Source organism: Pelmatolapia mariae, linkage group LG18 (assembly GCF_036321145.2).
Source record: "Pelmatolapia mariae isolate MD_Pm_ZW linkage group LG18, Pm_UMD_F_2, whole genome shotgun sequence".
Taxonomy (NCBI): Eukaryota; Metazoa; Chordata; class Actinopteri; order Cichliformes; family Cichlidae; genus Pelmatolapia; species Pelmatolapia mariae.
In genome coordinates, this window is record NC_086243.1 from 31362318 (window position 1) to 31385533 (window position 23216).

Consider the following 23216-nt stretch of genomic DNA (forward strand, 5'->3'; position numbering starts at 1 on the left):
ACAGAAGAATAACAATTAAAAACAACCCATTGAGCACATGTTGTTTTATACATTTCTTATATATTAGATTTCTCATAATATGTGGTTTGCAGTTCTTTAGATGTTATTCTGGGTTCTTTTGTGACCTGGATGAGTCACTGGTACCTTCTTGGAAAGTTCACCTCTCCGTTGTTCACTGGAGCCCCAAAGCCTTAGAAACATCTGCAGACTAATAGATGCCAATAACTTTGTTTGTAATTTTTCTCACAAGTTTTATTGAGCGTCTTTACATTGTGGCGTGATGTTTGTTTTTCTGAGCATCTAGCCTGCTTCACTTTGACAGACAGGTTCTAGTTGAGTGATTTCTTGATTCAGCATGAATGGCAGTAATCACTCTGGTTGACCTTCCAAAACATCTGCATGGTTAATTACAGCTAATGATTTAACATGGGGCAATTATTTTTTTCTGTTCTATTGATTTCTAATGAAATCGTCATTTATAAAACACTTTTCTACTTACTTGGGTTATTTTTGTCTAATATTAAAATTAGTTTGATCTTATTTGTTGAATAAAAAATACATTAAATTAAATAAAGGTTGTGCTGTATTTTATGGATGCAGCATGCTAACAATGCTTGCTTAGCAAAAAACAAAAGAAAAAAAACAACTATTTAATCTAATCTAAACCAAAACTGAGATAAAAATAAAACATTTCAAGACTTTAAACTTGGAAAACTAAACTAAAAATGTTTGGTAAAAATGTTCGAGACTTAAGATGTCTACAATAGCGAGCAAACTTTTAAAAAGTAATATCTCTGATTTTCATAAATGTTCCCTTGGACATTTGGCTTCCATATAACAATAATAATTTAAAAGCCTAAAAGTAACTGAAACTACTAAAAACTAAACTGAAAGAAGAAAATTCACTCTGGAGACTAACTGACACTAAACTGACCTTAAAAAGTCAAAATGGAATGATAGTCCATGTATTCAATAGCATTTCTTCTTTAAAAATAAGGGTTCATCTTTATTTAATTCAAGCCTCTTTAAATAAATCTAATTAATATATTACACATAATTAAAAGTCCCTCTTTCAGAGTCTGTTCACCTTAATTAATAGTAATTAGGCTTAAGAAAAAATAGAGATGAAATAGGTTTTATTTTAAAGGGATTTTTTGTTTTTTTTTAATAAACAGCTGACGTTACCTGAAACGCTGATATTTTCACATTTTATTTATTCATAAGGCTAATTCATGTCTAAGTTCTTATTCTGTTGAACTCTTTAAGGTCGACGTTTGACATAAACAATTAAACAAAACCACATAACCTTTAACATTTTAATGATTTGTTATACAGACAGGCTTTTCTTCAAAAAAGAAAAAAAAGAATAAACATCCACTGAGCTTGCAAAGCATGCATGAAGATATGTACATTTCCATTAGAACGTTTCCCCGCCCGTCACAGCAGCTTTCGAGAGCAGCGTCCCTTCTGTTCAGTGCACTAAACCCAAATCTCCGAGTGTACATGCTGCAGGTTTATGGCTCGTTTTCTTTAACACACAATCCTTTCACTCTCGTTTCAAAACAAACAGTATCGTTCACATCTCTATATGTTACCTTAATATTCTTTCATGCACATTTTTAAGACATTGAAGTAATCATAAACATCTCTAAGAGTTTGACTTTCTCTTTCTGCTACAGTCTGGTCTGTAGGCTCAGTTCTGGCTGAACAATCCTTTCTGTGGCATCCATGAGCTTATTTTCCTTTGCAGTGACTTAACCGAAGCATGAGAAAATGATCACAGAATTATAAGTAAACATTACGCTGGAAATAAGACATTAACACTCTGTTTTTTAATTGAAAGTGTGTATATATATATATATATATATATATATATATATATATATATATATATTTTTAAGTTTTAAAATGAATGTAATGCTTTGAATTATGGATGGATACTGATAAGGATGTAATGATTTCTGATAAATCTCTTGTAAGGTCTCGAGTTCCTTAAAGGTGGAGAAACAAAACTCATACAGTAACCAGAGTTCATGACACTGAAATTTTTAAGTGGCACTTTCCTGGTCCCGGTGTACGTGCAGAAGGCTGATATCAGAACGTGAGCTGCATTTGTGGATATGAACTCCTTTGGAACAAATACAAACTAAAATGGCTGAAGGTGTAAGGCAGAAGTTTTCCCCTCAGTAGCACAACCCAGGAGGACCGAAAAATCCCTCCATGTTCAGGATCAGAGATCCTGAGGAGAAAAAAAACAGCACATCAGACTAATAATGTGGATACGAATCCTGACTGACGTCTGTCATTACGTATTCTTACCTGTTAAGTCACTTGTGTAATGAGCCCTTTTTCAGGTTCGTGTTTATCATCCAGCTCCTCGTCAGAGTCTGAACACGAAAGGGAAATCAGTCAGCGTTTTTATAGAAACACAACAGAAAATTTAGGTTGATAAAAGAACGGTGGAGCCAGGATTTTAACTGCCAACCTTCAGATTAGAAGATGACCCCGGACGGCTCAGGTATTCATGCCAACTAAATTTATTATCCTTAAAGACATTGATGGCATCTACAACTGCTTAATAGCAGATGCTGCCCTTCGCTTAATTTAAAAATTCAGCCACTGATAACCAGCTGGTCCTGACAATTCCTGTCTTGTCAGGTTTCATCATTTTTAAATTTTCTTGTTTATTGACCTGTGTGAAACAACTGAGGCGCGCTTGTCTTAATCCGTCTGCAGGAGGCTGCAGGTTCAAAGCAGCTGCAGGAGTCCGGTGTGAGAATAAACCTTCACTTCTAATTCTTCATATTTTACAGAAACGGGAATTATTTTTGTATTTTGTGTTATCGACTGCAGCTCTGCTTCTGCTCTGGAGAGTGTCTGTGTCTGCAAAGGATGGGCCCACCCATTGTATGGAAGGCTCACTGCAGAGGCAGCTGAGTAACTGAATTATTTTACTAAGCAAATAAGATGTCTGCAGATGAAAAAGCTCCTTTCACTGTGCAGTGAAACAAATACTGAAGGAGCTACGCCACTCATTTCTGGGTGTAAAGTGCAAAGCTGGAAATCAAAAAACTGTAATAATAATAATAATGACAATAAAATGAACTGTATATCTTCATATTTTGTGTCTGTACGCTCATTTAAATGGGAATGAAGAGTCAGAATCATCAGACTGAAGGAGCGACAGCTGAAGCGAGTGTGTCGGGTGTGTTTGGGTTTGTCTGATGTCAGTGGGAGGAAACAGACCTGCCAAAGACTCTGGCGGAGAGTAGAACTGTCCATCAGATAAAGGACCTGGACCCAGGAGAGGAGCCCTACTTGTATCTATGATGGACTGATGTCCTGAAACACAGAAGGATGAAGGAAGCAGGACATCAATGAGGTTATGTTATTTTTTAATAAAAATAACATAACAGTAACATAACAGTGGTGAAATAACTTTCATTTATCAGGTGAGTAAACACATTTGCAGATTTTGTTCATAGCATATAATTATTAATAATTACAGGTAAACTACCTGTGAAATAGCAACAGGAAGCTGATGCATTACACTTTTTACTCTAACATTATAATAAATAATTATAATATTAACTTCTTATCCCATGATCTTTTATTTTAAATAAAACAACTGAATAAAATTACTCAGTATGTAGCTTTGAATGTTCACCAGCAGGTGGCAGTGTTTCACCAGAGAGTCTGCTGCTGTTCTTTATTGTTTTCTTGTTTCTTTTTCATTCTCCACTCCACAGGCTCTTGAGTCATAGTACTTGTTTTTTCACATTCTTTTGCTAACTTAAAGTAATAATGGAAGGTTTTAAAAGGAACCTGTAAGGTAAATGATCTGTTGACAGAGATAACAGCAGTGACAGCAGGATCTCTGCAGTAACAGCAGCAGTACTGCAACAGTAATGAAGGTGCCTTTTTTATTATTAGCTCAATTGAGACTCACTGTTTTCGTCTTCGATCTCCTGAGGCAGGACCTTGAAGTCGAGCAGCCACGTTTCTATCCAGGCCAGAACGAAGGAGATGATGGGCAGCAGGTACCCAAAGGCCCCCTGACTCAGCAGCTACACAAGAAACACACACACATCCCAATATGAATACGTAATTCTACACAAAGCATACAAAATCTGACCATTTAAAATTTAGAAGGTGCAAAGACAAATATTTATTATTGTTAAGCAGCAGCAATTACAGGTTTTCCTGTACAGGAAGGAGATAGTTTGGTTCACTTCCTTAATCCTCATACATGTATGCATCGCCATCAGGGAATATGGAGCAAAGACTGCAGAGAAATTAACTCCAGCAACAAACTGTCCTCTAAGAGGTTTTTGTGTGTGGACATTGACACCAATACTAAAATAAATAAATAAATAAAGATATTATTAGAAGTAAAAAACTAAAGTCAGTGCAACATTTTTGTTACAAATAATAAAAATAAGAAGGAAAATAATTAGATCAAAGCTTTAAGTACCACCCTGTTTTCTGAGGTGCTGTTAAGGTAGGTGTGTGTGTCTGTGTGTGTGTGTGTGTGTGTGTGTGTACACCCAGGAGTGCAGACAGAGGATGAGACTGAGGTGAGAGAAGTGCAGACATACTGACCTCAGTGCAGAAACACACATCTTTGATCAAATTCATGTAAAATTAATAATAAAAAATGTATTAGTTAAGAATTGTAAAGCTTTTTCTTACCTTCGATAAAATGACTTTAGCAATCAGGAAAGCACAGCTGACTGCAGTGGTGATCTGCACAAAGACAGAAAACATCAGAAATGCTCATGCTGTTATTTTTGCTAATATTTTAACAGAACCCCTTTTACCTGAAAATATCCTCATGTTAATGGTCTTTAACTCTCTAAATATACTGAATATAATGAAGTGAAATGGAAAATCACAGAATCACCCTGTAACAAACACTGATGCCCCCTGATGGCATATTTAATGCACAGAAACAAGAATTAGTGCATCCTCCTGCCAGACTGTGCACCCAAAAATGTGAGCGCTTGCTGGGCAGCTATGGGCTCAAAATGTGGTCATAAATATTTTGTACTTGTAAATCAGGATTTGTATGTGTAAAAAGAATTTGTGTGTGTGTAAAAAAGATTTGTGTGTGTGTAAAAAAGATTTGTGTGTGTGTGTAAAAAAGATTTGTGTGTGTGTAAAAAAGATTTGTGTGTGTGTGTAAAAAAGATTTGTGTGTGTGTAAAAAAGATTTGTGTGTGGACTTAGCCAAAAAAAACCCTGCAAGTTAAAAGTACGAATTTTGACCCTATTTTTCTTCCTTTCATCTGATTGGTCAATGTCATGTCAATCACAAATGTAACAATCCAATCAGAGAACAGATGGGTTTGGCTGTCGGAGGTTTTGAACTGCAGGTCTTTGAAGGGAATAAATGCCCTTTTACATGCCAACCCAGCGTTTTCCTTCATCACCACGAAGGAAAGCAGTCTGTGGTCGTCCGAGTTTCGTGATTTTTGTGTCACAGGTCTACGTGCTTAATACAGGGACCTTAATACCTAGCTGCTATCGGATATTTATATAGAGATCCTCCAGCTTCAAACTGTATTACCCTTCAAGGACCTGCAGTTCAAAAAAGCGCCCCTCCGACAGCCAAACCCATCTGTTCTCTGATTGGTTACATTGTTACATTTGTGATTGACATGACATTGACCAATCAGATGAAAGGAAGAAAAATGGGGTCAAAATTCGTACTTGTAACTTGCAGAGATTCACACGTTTTTTTTTGGCTAAGTCCACACACAAATCTTTTTTTATGCACACACAAATTCTTTTCACACATACAAATCCTGATTTACAAGTACAAAACTGATTTACAAGTACAAAATATTTATGACCACATTTTGAGCCCATAGGCAGCGCCCTCTGCTGGCACAATTAAAGAAACACTGTTGTGGTGTACAGCCTTAAAACCTACCGCGATAGCCCACCAGTGACGAAGCTTGCAGACAGCGTAGGCCAGGATGAGGACGGCAAACCTGAAAACTGCCAGCAGCTGAGGGAGGAGAGGAAGGTGAAGGTGGCACAGAAGGAGGAGGGAAAAAAAAGGAAGGGAAAAAAAATAGTGAAAAAACCCCCCCCACATAAAATAAATGATATAAAGTTGATCATTTAAAGCAAAAGAAAGAACCTTACAAAGATGTCGAAGAAGGAGGCGTGGTAGTCGTAGTGCAGGACTTCTTGTTCCAGCTGATTCTGAATGCCGCCGTTCACCTGACAAACACAAACAGCTCATCATGACAAATACTCTGAATGTTAAAGTTAACCCTGACACAACTGAGGCTAAAATGACCTGAGTGAGGCAGTTATACTTTTTGTAAAAAGAGGAATATTTTTTGTAAGTTTATTCCATCTAAAATAATAATCATAAGTTTTAATACAACACAAAAAATATGAGAAGTTGTAGGATTCAAATAAACATTTGGGGTTAGGGCTGTGCGATGACCAAAATCTCATATCCTCATATAAGACATTTCTCATCCTGATAACAATATATGAGACAAAAAAGTGCTTTTTATGTAAACTCTGTGAATCTTGGGCAACCCGACTTGTGTGAACTGTTTTTTTGAGCTTGGTGTCGTGTACCTGGAGCCAAGTGTTTTGACCCGTGCATGAAACTATATGTAACGGCCACCATTTTCTTTGTATTTATTATATGGTGTGCTGTGGGGAAAAGCCTGTTCTAACATTTGAGTCTAAGGTTTATTTTGAGCACCTGACGGCTCTTTTTTGCTTCTCATCTGTAAACTCTCTCAACAACCTTTCACATGATTCTTGCGTAGGTGGTAGAAGAGGTTTGTCGTGTTTGAGTCTGTGGTGGGGACCGGTTTGCGGCATAATTTGCATAGTAGAGTTTTCTGGCCCGTGTCAGACTTTTCATAACCAAACCATGTCCATGCTACAGGGGTAGGCCCTCATTTAGGAATAAGGTCCTCGTTTTGTTTTGACTAGTCCTTCTGTTTGGAGCTACCACGTTCTGCCTCATATTCACTGGCCATGCTGGTATTCTCTGTGCCCCGATTTAAAATATTGCCGTGAACAGTGTATTTTGGACACCACGAAACAAACGATCGCGTACAATTTGAAACGATAGTTTTTTTCATTTCGTCATCGATATATTTCGTCATATCGCACAGCCCTATCTGGGGTCATAAAGGACCTCGCTCGGTGACTTCCTCTTGATTTTATGCCTTTAACTGAGACCCGTCTTGACAACATCAGCAGTGCATCAGTTCTCTATAACCAACAGGAAATCTGAGGGTGTTGGTGCTATATTAAAAGTCTCACTTCAATAAAACAGCACTCATATCTGCATGTATTAAAAAAAGGACATGAAAAATGCAGCGGCAGACAGTTTGCAGACCTCAGCTTCACCTTTGCTTTTGATGACCTCAACAGATTTTTACTTTCTGGCATTTTTTACAGCTCCGCTTCCAAAAATGAAACGCAACTGCATCATTTTCAGTCAATGAAACAATCCTGCTCTCATTTACAGCTTTCACCTTTTTAGGCTCTACTTGCAGGTCTCCTTTGACGCTTTTTTTTTTTTTTTAAATAATGGGCTCTCCCTCGCTCAATAACACATTTTGCACAATGAGTCACCGCAAGATGCATGAAGTTAACCACAGGATGCAGAGGTTAAGCTTGCAGATCTGCAGCACTGACATCATTTCCTAAGCACAGCAGCTGAAAATCTTCCACCCCCACCGGCAATGCATGGAAATCATCTGAGAGGCAGAGGAGGAGGATGAGATAGATCAAGAAGAGTAACTTATAGGAAGTATAAATAAAGGAAATGTTATTCTTGTTTGAGAAATATCTGAAAGAAAGACACAAAGAGTCTCACACTTCAAGTTTCTTATCATTTCATGTATAAAACCAGAACAGCTGCTCAAATTTCACCTAAAACTCGTGTTCCTGGTTTTGTTCTTCCTCATCTTTCTCTCAGATTGTTTCCATCCATCGTTGGTGTTGGTACACTCTGACCTGAATTTGCTTACAATATGTATAACTGGAAAATCACTGTGCTGCAGTTGTGTCTGTGAATCTTTGCCGTGAACTGATGTTTCTGTGCATCACTCTGCAAATATAATGAGAGGCTGAGAAGCAGTGCGAGTCTGTCATTTTTGCAAAATTAAGAAACAGCGACATGAGGTTAGAAAGATACGTTTAAAGATATTGTGTGGTTTTAAGCACTGATAAAATGGTTTAAATGTGTTTGTGAGGTTCTGCAAATATAGTTTGAGTAAGGTTGTTTAGCAACTGTGAGAAGCTACAACTCAGACGAAGTCGTGAGTATTAACATTAAATTGACAAAAAAAGACTTTTGCTTCATTTACAGTTAAAGCTAAAAGCTGTCAGTGTCAGCTTGTACAGACCTAACAGTGAATAATGTGCTATCACCTAAACAACAAAATTCAAAACTGAGCTCAATCATATGTGAAAAATTACCACAGAAATACTGTGTGGGTGATTAAAATTAACTTCCTTTTGTTTCAAATGTCTCTGAATTGAATCTCTCTCACACAGTTTCAGATAAGTCTCCAAAAAGTTGATTCTGTTCATCTGGACGTAGCGTTTTGTGGGAGAAACGTTTCGTCACTCATCCAAGTGACTTCTTCAGTCTCAGCTGACTGCAGGTTTCCCCAATCTTATAAACAGTACATTTGCATAATGACTGAAACCAGCCCACTGAACTCGATCACCTATAACATCTCCAAGTTTCTGGCTTCGATCCTCAACCCGCTGGTGAGCAGCTCTGAACACCACATCCAGAACACCCTGGATTTTGTTGAGAAGGTGAGAGATGTCATTATGGAGGCAGATGAAACCATGGTCTCGTATGACGTTACATCTCTCTTCACTTGCATCCCAGTCACGGAAGCGTTGGAGGTGGTCCGTAAGAGATTACAGGATGACACCAACCTCAGCAACAGGACCACTCTCAGCATCGACCAAGTGTGTTTGCTTTTGGAACTGTGTCTTCATTCCACCTACTTCACATACAAGGGTCAGTTCTACAGGCAGAAACACGGGTGTGCCATGGGCTCCCCAGTTTCACCCATCGTGGCCAATTTGTACATGGAAGAAGTGGAAAAGAGGGCTTTGCTATCCTACCCTGGAATACCACCAAGCCATTGGTTCAGATATGTGGATGACACCTGGGTAAAAATCAAATCTCAGGACGTACTACACTTCACGGATCACATTAACTTGGTGGACCGACACATCAAATTCACCAGGGAGGATATGAAAGTGGCAGGTTAGCCTTCTTAGACTGTGAGATTTCCATCAGTAATGGGGGACATCTAAAAGCTGACGTGTACCGTAAACCTACACATACGGATCAGTATCTAAGGTTTGACTCTCATCATCCACTGGAGCACAAACTGGGTGTCATCAGGACGCTACAACACAGAGCGAACACCATCCCCACTGACACAGCGGCCAGGGAGGCAGAAGAACAGCACATCAAGAAGCCCCTGAGTAAATGTGGTTATCCCAGCTGGACTTTTGTCAAAGCTGGAAAGGCACCTAAAGAAAGCTCCAGCCGATCCAGGAGAGAAGGACAACCGCTGCCCAAGCGAAAACCTGTAGTGATCCCATATGTGTCAGGAGTATCGGAGCAGTTGAGACGCATTTTTTCTAAACACCGGGTCTCTGTGGCTTTTAAACCGCAAAAAACGCTCCGCCAAAAACTGGTCCACCCCAAGGATCGGGTCCCCCGACACAAACAGAGTAACATAGTGTACGCTGTTAAGTGCCAGGAGGATTGCCAGGATTTATACATCGGGGAAACCAAACAACCTCTGGCGAAGCGGATGGCACAACACAGAAGAGCTACCTCGTCAGGCCAGGACTCTGCAGTCTATTTACACCTACAGGCCAGTGGACACTCTTTCAATGATGAGGATGTACACATCCTGGACAGGGAGGAACGCTGGTTTGAGCGCAGAGTCAAGGAGGCCATTTACGTGAAAAGGGAAAGACCATCTCTGAATCGAGGAGGGGGCCTAAGGGTACATCTTTCACCATCTTACAATGCTGTGATTGCAGCCATTCCCCAACTCTCTCTCTCTCAATGGTACTCATGGCCATTGATCAGTGGTCTTTGATCAGTGGGTTTTGGTCAGTGGTTGTTGATCAATGGTCATGAGAATTTGCATAATTAAGATTAAGGAACTGACCTCCCAGCCCATTGTTCCTTCAGTGGGCTGGTTTCAGTCATTATGCAAATGTACTGTTTATAAGATTGGGGAAACCTGCAGTCAGCTGAGACTGAAGAAGTCACTTGGATGAGTGACGAAACGTTTCTCCCACAAAACGCTACGTCCAGATGAACAGAATCAACTTTTGGAGATTTACTTTCCTGGATGATTGAGAATGCATCAAGAAGTTTCAGATAAGGTTAGCACTGTCAGAGTAAAGCACCCTATAACCATTTGACCCGAGAGATGCAAACCATGCTCAGCACAGACGAGTGTGGTTTTGCATCTCTTGGGTCAAATGGTTATAGGGTGCTTTACTCTGGCAGTCTACTCATACAGCTGCTCTTTTTCTAGATCAAAGTGATAAAGAACTGCGATCTGTCAGTCCCCGCTACAACATCTTAGACTCAACAGCTAAAAACCTTTGTATGTTGGTAAATATGAATAATTCACTTTACCGACTAGCAAGAGTGCAGCTAGTTGCACACAAAGCTGGGATCAAGATTTCCCTTCAGAACCATTACTTCTTATACTGGTCTTTGTCACTGTGTGTTGTCACTGTGTAATAATTAATATTTAGATTTATATGAGATGATAATGTATATTTTTATTATCATCCTAAATAGATGTTTGAAAAACTAGGTACATTAAATGAGACTGGAGGATTTCAGCTTTTTATGTTAGAGGGCTGTGAACTCGACTCCCCTCTGTGATAAACACAGAAGCAAACTAAATGAAAGTGCAGGAACTTGGATTGAAAACACAAAGTACAGGTCTTGCTCGCTAGTTTACTCAGTTTCGTGATCAGCTGCAGTGGCATCATCGGCATGAGTGGAATGAATTGTTAGACAGAAAGTGCCACACTGTTGAAGTCATTGGCTAAACTCAGCTCTGGAATTTAGCTCTCCAACAACAACACGATCTGCAACATATTCAGAAAGTCTGTATCCAGAGATTCTTTCTAGAACTTCTTTTACGGCGCTTGTACACAAAGAAGCTGCTCCTGACCATCAGAGGGAAGATTAATCAGAGGCCAGAGATTAATAATAACTAATGACTAAATGCAGAGTGGTGTATAAACACCATAAAATTCCAACTGCAGTGCTCTTGTTTTGAAGGCTGATTTTTTTAAATCAACAAACTGCCAGCAAAAATACAACATCGACATCCTGAGTTGTCTTTGGTTGGCTGGCAGCTCCAACTTAAATCCAGCCTACATACTAATGCACGCCTCATATTTGAGAAGAAACAATCAGGATAGAAAAATACTTGATTACCTAAATAATCCTGTAGTAACAGGATTATTTTGGAGTCCTGCGATTTAATGACATAACTGCTTCATCAACATTAGGCAAGAAAAAAGAAGCATATACTTACTATACTTACTATAATAATGTGTCAGTCATTGCACAACCAAGACGTCTCAGATGTGGCTTTTTTTTTTAAAATAAGTTAGTATTGTAATTATGAGCATGCTAATACTGGTATTAACATGGAGCTATTCTCCTTATTTTCTGCTACATAGAGAAATTTGTTGTTGTTAATGACCATTTCTGTTATTTTAGTTTGAAACATTATTAAATCAAAAAACACTGTTTAAAACAAAAGATTTATATAAAACCCCCTCAACGTGATCATATGCAGCAAAAGATTTTAATTTGTACCCATTAGTAATGCTGACAGGCCTATACTTAGCAGGGTGTGTCACCTTCATCACAGTGTCCAAATATGTTGTTGAGGCAGAAATTGCGAAAAAATTTATCTTTTCATAGCAAAGGTATTAAAGGCAGTAAAGGTAAGAACCCTGTCTGAATGTTGGGATTTTCTCTCCAATACTGTTGGGTTTTTACCTCATAATTATAAAGCACCTTGAGGCCACTTTACTAACCATATATTAAAAAAACTGAACTGAATTAACACTCAGCACTACTCCTCCAATTAGTCCCATAGCAGCTAGTCAAAACAGAGTAACGTAATAGCCAAAGTGTTCAGTGTTACAGCTGAGAGGAAGGAAGGAAACTTCTTTAAAAAAAAGTCAGCAAATTATTGAGTAAAAACTGCTCAGGATCAAAGTCATGGATGATGAAACGTTCTCCATTTTGAAAGTGAGCAGGTTTGCAGTGCATTTGCAGGGTGCTCTTCTAGATGCAGTTACACAAAAGAGAACAAGTCTGTCTCTCGTGGACAGTTATTTTAGTGCCCGAGGTCAAATGGAGCATTCTGGGAATGTGTGCCGCAGTCAAATCACTTCCTCAATCAGCTGCACGACCTCAATCCACTCGTCCAGCATGCAGGCTGTCCTGCTTCTGCTCGACCTTGACACAATTCACTCCAACTGTAAAAGCTGTTTCTCGGTGCACAACTGCAGGCATTTTACAGCTCCAGAGCGATAAAACACAGTAACCTATCATGACTGAGGATGACTGACAATTATGTAACGGCTTCCTCACGATTAATGGTTAACAGACCTGTTTTTAACAAGTTAAATAAAATAAAATCGTAAAACATGTAAACAGGCAAAGTGAGCAGGAACCGTATTAAAATATGTGCACAAGATTAAAAAACGTTTTCTGTAGTTCATAAACTCTGTTTGTTTGTGGTATCTAAATGCACCCTTACAGGAATACGTTTGATAATTCTGCTGACTTTATCCATCTCTTATCATGATGGCATTTTAGTAACATTTTTTACTAAATGTTCCTTCCGGCTTTTTTCAGATGTGACATTTACAGAAAAAGCAACAACGCTGAGTAATATCTTCAAAAAGGAGAGAGACAGAGTCCACTCGGCTTAATTAATGATTGCTGTCATCTAAGAAGATAAACATGTTCAGAATAAATTAAAACTTTCAGTCAAATACTGTAAACAGTTCAGAGTCCTGGAGGACACAAACACTGTTCCAACATGCTGGACACTTCAATACTGCAGCACAAGCCTGTAAATTCTATATTAGTTTAAATCAGCAGACCCTGAGATCACGGTTCAAAGCAGAAAAAACAAAGATCGGCACCCTGCACATGCAGCAGCATTTCAGTAACTAAAAACCAGAAAAGTTCCTGCAAGAGCTCCCCCTAAACATAAAAGAATAGAAACAAACAGATGTATGTTTTTGTTTTTGTTTTTATCTGGATGGATTAACAACACTGCCGTTTGGGATGTTAAAGACAAGAAATTCTTTCCTTCTAAAACAAAGCATGGATGTAATTTGATAAAGTTAGTTAGCTTGCTAACACTCATCCAGATGTTAGTGGTGGGGCAGTGCTGAGAAAGCACAAATATTTTGGTTTGGTTAAAATATCCTGTAGCATTAATCTTATTGCATATTTTTTACAGTCCATTTAAATAACTGTGGAGGACAGTCTGGTGCAATCTGGCCGCTGCGTTGTATGACAGCGCACAGATCTAATCAGGTATATCAACGGGTATACTTTTTTAAATCCATCTTAAAGGACGTTGCCATCTGCGACTGATTTACTTATGGACAATCCTGTGGCTCTTATTTTGAAAGTTGAGTGTTTATCTGCTCATACCTTTATTCTGTCATCACTACCAGCCGGCTCTCTGGTTATGATGCTATTCTGGGAGTTCTGTAATTGCTTCTCCAGAGAGTCTCTCATCCAGCAGTCTGACTCCACCTAACTGGACTGAAGCCCTCAACAGAGTCCATCTGCAGAACCTGCACCATGTCAAGAACTGGCTTCTGCACCACTATATGAAGCTAACCAAGAGCAGAACGAGGACAGCTGTCGCAAACTGATGTGTAAGACGGTGGATTTGGAGTTCAACCACTGGATGAGAGACTAACTGAAAAGGCAGCTGGTTTTATTACTCAATGATTTGTTGTTACAAAGATAAAAATTGTGAACAGGAAGAAGTAATGGTATTACTTCTCCCTTGTCACAAGAAGTCACCACAGCAGGTAGATAGATGCCTTTCCTGAACCAAACCCAATGGGATAAGCGTCTCCTTCTGGGATCTTTCACCTGTAAACCACAATACCAACTAAACCACTTGATAGTTTAGTTAAGTAAAGCTCTGTACAGATAAGGAACGTGCATTCTTCACCAGCTTTAAACCTTTGTTCACATGTAATGCCATATTCCACACTTTGTTATCAGTTGTGTACAAATCGGTGGCTACTCATGAGTTCCTCTGAATGTACTTTCATACAACTGAGCTCAACAAACAATAACTGTCAGTCAGTGGAGGAAACTCCTTTTTCCTCCAAAGTGATTTAGTGCATCAGAAATCTACTGTGTGTTTATTTTTGTTATTCAGTTCAGTTGTGCGTCAAGCTGACTGCTGTTAATCGTACCGATCAGGCACAAAAGTAAAAGCAGATAGGAATGATACTGTCAATCCGAAAGTCCACCACAAGCTGAAAGAAACAACTCTAAATGCAAAGAACAATAAATGTTTTTCCACAAAAAAGCAAAACCAAAGGCTCTGAGCCTGGCCGTTTAACTGCTTCACCTACTTTAGAGTTTTTTTAAAAATTCAATACTAGCGTTTTATGTTTCCTGACTTTGTTTAACTTTACTTTTAAATAACCCTTTAATGTCTGGGAAACAATAAAATCATCTTCAGTTTTAGTTTTTTCTTGAGCAAAATGCATGGAAGACAGCAGATGCATTCAATAAATTTTTCCCGAGTAGGCTGACTCAGTCAAAAAGGCTCACCGTCTGGTGATATAGCTTAATCTCGTGTGGTTTTACACTGCTGTAATAACTTTATTACTACAGGTATCTAATAAAAAAAACAAAACTGCTGTCACACCCACTACAAACACATACTTACATTGAGTTCTATGATCCAGAGCATGGTGATGAACAAGAGGTCAAAGGTGACAAAGAGGCAGAAGGTCCTCCTCACATCCGAGATGCATTTCTTCTCTCCGATATCGTACGCCTCCAATCTCACGGAAACGGCCGGGGAGTTGACAGACCCCATGCCTGTTCTGACAGGGATCTGTGAGTAGCTACCACTGCTGCTGCCTCCGCCACGTCGGCCTTCCATCGCTGGCCACCCCACCTGGGCAGGGCTGGCCTCACCTACTGGTCAATTTTAGGAAAGAGTCAGAGGTGGAAGATCATTGGAGCTGGAAGCGGGGCTGGTGTTGGTGATGTGAAGTCACTGTGTGGAGGTTAAAAGCATCACTGCATCTGTAGAAAAGAAGATGAAGAAGGTAAAGAAATAGCAATCGCCTCTCAGAGAGTAAACCTCAGCGATTTTCTAAAGCATCTAAGTCTTTGTAGACATAATAAAATTTATTTTTTTGAACAACATAGTAAAGCAGAATAAGCTCCATCAGGCTGTGGATTTACATTGTTGAGTTAGATTTTATAACAATTTGTTCATAATACAAAGCTTTTAGAGATCTTTGGACTTTGCAGTGCTAAGAGTGTTTATGTTTCTGGTTTTCATACTGACCCAACACTTGGAGAGCAGAGCTAAAACAAAACAAAACAAGCACAATACAAAACCTCCCCAAAATCTAATTCAAACCACTAGTCATGCACAAAATCAACCATCTATATGCATAGCTGTTGATGCTCTCTGTATGGTTGCCACTTGAACTTCTCACCGTATCTCAAAGACTGAACCCTTCAGGAGAAACTCATTTCTGCTGCTTGCGTCTGTGATTTCTTCACTACTCAAAGTTTCTGAGATCTGGAATGCAGATCGACTAGTAAATCAAAACATTCACCTTCTGGCTCAGTTCTCCCTTCACCACCACAGTCTAGTGCAACACCTGAGGTGCTGGATCTCATCCCAGCCTGTTCACATCCAGCAGTAAACTCTCTACTACATGGTGATTGTTCGGATGAAGCCAACAGAAACACAATGTCTGAAAAAAACGTTGTATTACATCTTTTTCTTCATGTAAACGAACGAAACTTCTCTCAAATCCATCAGTCTTTTCACTTACTCTTGAGTTAATTAATCAATGTTTGCATTTCTTACCATTTCCTGCATGAAGAGATTACAACAGCTGCAACTCATTATTTTACAGTACTGAAGTGAAGCAGCTTCAAATTGCTCTTTCACTTATGACTGAGCTTAAATTGGACTTTTCTACTTAAAAAAAACCTGTAAAAATCACTGTCACATGACCCAGAAAAAGATTTCCGTTATCATCTAGCTTCAATGACTTTTGGACCTCATACCATTAAACACTGTTTACACTGTCTTTGTTTTAAGGAACTGAAACCAGTTGTGCTTTTGCTTTAACTGTCAGCTGCTCTGATACACAGAAAAAAAAAAAGGCAGGATGGAAACGTGATTTCTACAGTCTGGTCCCAGCAGGTTTTCTCTGGTGATGTGGTTTCACAGTCTTGTGACTTTCATGTTTTACATGAATTAGTCTTTTTGGTTCACAAAATGCATCTATTTTAGGGCTTTAGTCAGGTTTAAATGACTGTCAATTACCTGAAGAATAAATCTGTTAAAAGAACCATTCAGTCACTTTGTAACGGGACATATCTTCAGCACAACCGTATGTACTGTGCACCTGAAACTAATATCGTTCACCATTTGGAGCTTCCTTCTCGCATGCCAGAGAGCTATTACAGTTACACCGCAGATGGTGTCTAAAACGATTTAACCCTCAACTTCCTAGCAGTTGCATCATTACATTATTTCAGCATTTGCAGTTATTCCAACTGTTTTATTAATCCTTAACATACTTTTCATTTACTTGTTCAACTTTACAAAATGCCAGTCAAAAACAACAACAACAAAAAAAAAAAAACCAGAAAGTATACGGGACATTGACTGTCATTCAAACCTGAACTTTACCCAGTATTTTCCACATAAACCAGCTAGCACCAACATTAAAACCAATTACATTTGCCACGCTGCAATGGATCCTGGTTTTTATGTGGATGTTGTTTTCACACAGACTGCCCTACTTAAACATTATTACAGCCAAATTACACCTTCCATATGGCAATGGCACTCCCTGACGGCTGCAGCTTCCCTTGGAAGTCTAATGCGTCTCACCGGAGCTTAATTACTCAGGAACAACTCGAGGAGATAAATCCACATATATATTAGCGTCTAAAGTTGCAAGGGCCAGCAGTCAAAGCAATTTTAAATTACATTTTATTTATACATATGGGATCCCCACACCACCCTCTCCCCAGCCACCTACTCTACCTCTTCCAAAGTGAAGTATCAGGGTGCTCAGCCCCGCCGTGAGATGTAATGTCTCCAGCACATCCTGGGTCTGCACCAGCTTACAAAGCAAAGAAACAGATTAGAGCTGGGGACCTGTCACTGTTCTAAATGTCTTTGAGTTGTTACAATTTCCACTGCTTCAAATCTGTTAACTAACAAGTTTTCATTTAAATGTGTATGAGACGCCAACATATTTACAAGTAGTAACCTCCAGGTCTGAAAAATTAATCCAGAATGGAAGTGCAAACAACTAACAGGAGCAGTTCCTCTGAAAGACACCAAGGCTGGTGCCAATTCCCGCAGTCAGAGCAATAAATACTGAGGCAGCAGTTTGAACAGGCTCGCCAAAGCTGGACACAGCGGAAGATTGAAAAGATGTTGCTGGTCTGATGACTGCTGTGACATTCAAATGGTAGGGTTAGAATATGGTGTAAACGACATAAAAGAATGAACATCTTGCCTTGTATTAACATTTCAAGTTGCTGATAGCTGTGTGAGAGTGTGGAGAATATTTTCTAGGCATACTTTGAGCCAATTAGTACCAGCAGCATTGTTTAACCACCACAGCCCAGCTAATGCTGACCATGTCTATCACTTTATAACCACAGTGTACCCATTTTTTGATGGCTGCTTCCAGCTCAAATCATCTCAAACTGGTTTCTTGAACATGAAGATGAATTCACTGTACTCCAATAGAGCATCTTTGGGATGAGGTGGAACGGCAGATTCAAGTCAACAATTAATGAACATCACTTAATGACGCAGTTCTGTCAGCAACAGGGGTCATACCTGCTATAAACAAGGTGTACCTAACAAAGTGGCCAGTAATTGCATATATGCTGTTATGATGGATGTTTATAATAAATATTAACTGAGAGAGAAAAGATACACCAAAGCTACTCTAGGGTAATAACAAAACAAGGGAAATTAGCAAACTACATCTAACTGTTTTGGATTCAGAACAATTATTTTCAGCCTTTTATAAGTATTAAAATTTAATTCTAGATTTATTTTGGCAGCTTGAACTAGTTTAAGAAGATGCTGCCTATCCTGACATTTACATGAAAAGTCAAAACTACTATTTAAGCACAATGACGACAGACTCTAGGCAGACAATCCTGTAAAACATGGAAATATGAAGCATCTCTGATGGCTCAACACAGTAAGAAGAAGAGATGGAAATGATGTATAACTAGTTGAATACTGGAATCAGTGTTTTAAGCCATGATGTAATAAACTAGTGCTGGGAAAATGAAAAAGAAAGAAGACAAATGTTTCCCTTTTGTGTTTTCCCGATTATGTGTCCGATATTTAAAGAAAACAAAAGAAAAAAAAAACCCTATCTATCATGTACAAACTCTTTACAGGAATAAACCTGAAACCAATTGTTCTGCGGGGGAAGTTTCATAAGCGGTATGAAGTTTAAAAAACAACATTCACCTGAGGGAGGCCACCAGGAGCTCAGGTCTGACTGGTTTCAGTGAGCAGAAACTGGAATGTAAGGTGAGCAAACTGTGTTAAAATGCGGTGACTGATAAAAGACAGATGAGCACCATCACCATCACAATTAGTTGATCAATATTCTCAATAATATAAAAAAAAAGGCTTTCTTACAGACTGTGTATTATAATACAAATACATGGATTATTGCATGGTCCAGAAGCCAGCAGCGCCCTTGGCCATGAGATTTGCTTTAAATGGTTTGCTCTATTATTGTTTTTAAATCATTGGAGTATACAGATTTTAAAAGTGTTTTATGATTACAATAGTTTGTAAAGTAGCAGACGTATTCACACATCACGGTGATGAAGGTTAAAGGTCAATTATCAACGTTCTGTGGAGGAAATAAGGTGCTTGTTGTGCATTACGTTCAACATTTTCCTAATGTACCTTCAAACAGCTAATACCGCTTGAGCATTCCTGTCTGTGCCTAATGTAAAGTCATAGTTATGTGGTTTCTCTTTTCAAGTTCTTCTTGATGAAAATCACACTTTAACCTTTGACTTTCATAAATGATGTGACAGACTTAACACCATGTTAAGCCTGTTTGGTAAATTATGATCAATTATGAAGGATTATCCAGAACATTCTGACCTTTGATAACACAGAAACAGAAACCTTGAGGTGGGGTATCAGGGTGCTCAATGCACAGATATTGAACTTCACATACCCCATCTGCCTCCATTTTGGACTGCAATGGCCTTAAAAACCCTACACATATCTTTGCCACTTGAGTGCAGCCTTTTTTCTAATGGAATTACAATATCGGCATCTGGTCTCTGACTTCTCATTAATTGTGTGGGCGTCTTTTAGAGGGCATCTCATCGGAATAAAGGCAAATATGGTGGTGCCTTTATCTGCAGAAATATGTGGCCTGCAGCCAGTGGGTGGGGCACCACATGCTCGCTCTCACTGTTAAATTGGATGGAAAAGACTGCAGCAGGACAAGCGAATATTAATGACATTTCTGAGTGTTTCGATTCCATCAAGAACAAAAACAAATCTTAGCTGGCCACCACTCACTGGGTTTTAGTGGATTACTATATTTCACAGAAATATTAGAGAAACAGTTTCTTTGGTACAATAATCCAGCTGTGCAGAAATCATGGAGTCGGGAAGAAGCAGCTCATCAAATTCTGTGCTTGTTTAAGACTGAAGCACATATTATATTATCATAATACCAGAGCTGAACTGGATGACTCATTCCTCATTAAATTACTTCAGATGTTATTTTAAAAAAAAATATTTTATGCAAGTGAAGCTGCTTGTGCTGCCACCTAAACCAATCAAAACGTGGCCTCAAATATTAAAGTAACCTTATGAGCAGAAACTGATATAAGAGACTATCAGTTATGGAGACAAAGACAAATGCCCAAAAAAAAAAACTGTATTTAAATTAAATAAGCAAACTGATATGAAGGAACCTTACATTTAGATAATACAAATCATCAGCAAGAATAATAAAAAACAAGCAAAAACAAATAATAAAACAAACCTCAGCTAACGTGGAAGCTACACTGCAAGGTGGTCTGTTTAATGAATAAAATCTGACAGGTCACATACAGGACCATTAACATCTCTGTAAACAGAACTCAGCTCCCACAAAGCACCAAATGAAGAAAAACTGCATCTGCATGCAGAGAACTGTTTGTGGAGACATCCAGCATATCGACTCACAGTGAGTGAATGATGAAGAACAAACCATAACGAAGGGCAGGGCTACTACACTGCATTGTGTCCATCAGGTAAAAAAAAAGAAATCTGTTGGCTATACACCATATCAGTAATAGCTTTCTTAAGGTTTTAAAATGCACTGCAGCTGCATTTTAAAACATATCTACAAGCACTCTAAACTTAGCAGTGCACATATGTTTCATGTTTACACTCAACAGAGAGACACATCGTTGATTAGATCATCCTCTTATTTCCTCAGATAAAAATGACGCTTCCTTGCAGCCTGTTGAAAGATATTATACTACTGTGGTTCCCTGATGAACTTTTGACCGGTTTCTGTTCTCAGATTATCAAATCACCATCAGCATCATCTCCATCATCTCTGCAGCAGGTTAGCTAAAGTGCCCAGTGTTCTGATTTGTGGGGTCACAGGGACTTGTCCACTTGTAATACCAAAGAAACACACAGGTATGAGTACAGAGGTACTATGAAGGTGGCTCACTTCTTACTGGAGTATATCACCATAGTGACTTAAATTGTAGAGCAAACCTGCTTCAGAACAGGTTTGAGATTACGGATCAACAAGTATGAAATCACCACTTAGCTACCAATCAGTTCTCTGGAAAACTGCTTTACAACAAGTACCTGAAAGATCCCTTTGGACTGCTGTGCCATGGATAGTGGGAGGATCTTTCCATTGATGAGCATCAGTAGTCTAATCAATTTAGATTCTTAAATTCAACTTCATTCTTTGACTTTTCCCATTTGTCTGCAGAACAATTTCACAACATTTTGTATTCCTCTATAAACATTAATCTCTTTTTCTTCTTTTGTCTGCAACGCTTGTCCCTAGCATGTCCTCATCCATGAAAGCATTTAATCTTATCTGAGCAATTCCTCTTAGTCTCCTGTATCACTGCTCATCATTCAACATGCTTTTCCCAGTATATCCACTGCCATTTTTGTATTTATGCTTTACTTTCTCCCAGACTGGTAAACATCAACAGAGCTCAGCAAAAGAACTTTTAGTTCCTATTTGAACTTTATTAATACAAGTGTTTAACCTTTTCATGTTTATAGTTTTATCTTTCTTTGTAAAGTCAGCTGTTCTGTATGTGATTGGTCAGATGCTGCCAACGCCACCCCTTTCATGTAAACAGGCTAGTAGCTAGAATGGGAAACCCTGGGTTACCTTTTAGAGTTGATAACTAGCGTCATGTGATCACTTAGCCTGATTGACAATGTTGGGATAAGTTAATCAAGATAACAGAAAGATATCTTGAGTATGATGAACAATGGATTTAACTCCTAAATATGACTTCCTAACACAGAATGTGATGACGTCATACGCTTTGTACTTTGATGTATGGTGATTGGAAGTGTCTCTGTGGTGCAGCCTGGACAGACCAGACCAGCTGCACCACACAGACACTTCAAACCTCACCTGAGGACAAAAAGCACAAGAACAACAAAAAAAAAGAAAGAAAACAAACCTTAGAAACATGCAGGGTTACAGGAGAAGCCAGCCGTGCAGAGGTGAGCCTGTGCGAGTCTGAATTTAACTCCTATTTATGACTTCCTACCAAAGAATGATGATGGGAGAATTTCGATTTATTTATTAACTGATTTATTACGCATTAGTTTTATGGGTCTGTTCCACTTAAGGTCAGATTAGTGTCTATGAACCAAAATGAGTTTCACACCAATGATCTAAACTCGTGTCATGTTCTCAAGGCCTGATTTTATTTTAGTAGTTAAAACGGGTCTAAAAGAAGGTCTGTTCCGTGATAATGCTCCTTCAGAACCACGAGTCCAGATGCTGCTGCTACTTTGACCGTCACAGGGAGTCACCTGCGCCTGTTTGGCAACTTAAAATTCCCGATCAGAGACCGAAAGCGCACCGCAAACACCTGCCTAAAGAGGCGGAAATGAGACCAACAAAACCCACAGCAACACGGCGCCGGGGTCTTTAGCACAAATATATGCCATTCAGCCAGAAAATAACGAAATGAACGAGGTGAAATAAAACGAAACAAACAGTCACGGTACATCTGCACGATGCCATAGCAAACCCGAGCGGTTCCTTTGAAAGCTAACTAGCCATTTTGTTAGCTTAAATTCGTTTACTAAAACCCGGTTTTTAAATTCGACCTCCTACAACTTACCTCTAAAACTCGCTGTTTCGGGTGTTTTTTAATATGCTGTCATCCAGATGACTTCAGTGGGGCGATATCAACCCCAGTAGAGCGGACAGCTCATCTGTTTCCTCCTTGTCTGCTCGGACAAGACGGAGGTAGCTGCATTAAAATAAACTCCCGCGAAGGACTCTGGGAGATGTAGTATGCAGCTGGACCAACAGCTGAGCGCGGACAGAGTGGTCCCCCTGGCGGCTGTTACTGCATAACTACACACAAAGGGCTTTCCATATAAAAATAATTACAGTTTTCTTGGTTATTATCATAATTATAATTTAGTATTAAGCTTTTTTTCCCAGTTCAGTTCATTTGCAGAGTGACTTTGCTTTTCAGTTTAGTTCCTATTTGAAAATGTTCCGTATTTGTTTAGTTTTATTTATTCACATTATCAAATGTAATGACTTAATTTAGCTTGTCGGTTTCTATTTATTTATTAATGTAA

At 38.9% G+C, this 23216-nt stretch overlaps 1 protein-coding gene across 1 annotated transcript; it reads right to left on the bottom strand.

The window, feature by feature from the left end:
* Positions 1 to 1302: 1302 nt before the first annotated feature.
* On the bottom strand, positions 1303 to 22896 carry stard3nl (STARD3 N-terminal like). The gene is made up of 9 exons (XM_063461787.1): positions 22745 to 22896; positions 15024 to 15388; positions 6154 to 6231; positions 5936 to 6013; positions 4693 to 4746; positions 3950 to 4067; positions 3247 to 3342; positions 2320 to 2387; positions 1303 to 2239 (listed from the first exon to the last, which is right to left on the bottom strand). The coding sequence occupies exons 2-8, from the start codon at positions 15240 to 15242 to the stop codon at positions 2323 to 2325; spliced, it is 708 nt and encodes a 235-aa protein (XP_063317857.1). The 5' UTR covers positions 15243 to 15388; positions 22745 to 22896; the 3' UTR covers positions 1303 to 2239; positions 2320 to 2322.
* Between the last annotated feature and the right edge of the window lie 320 nt (positions 22897 to 23216).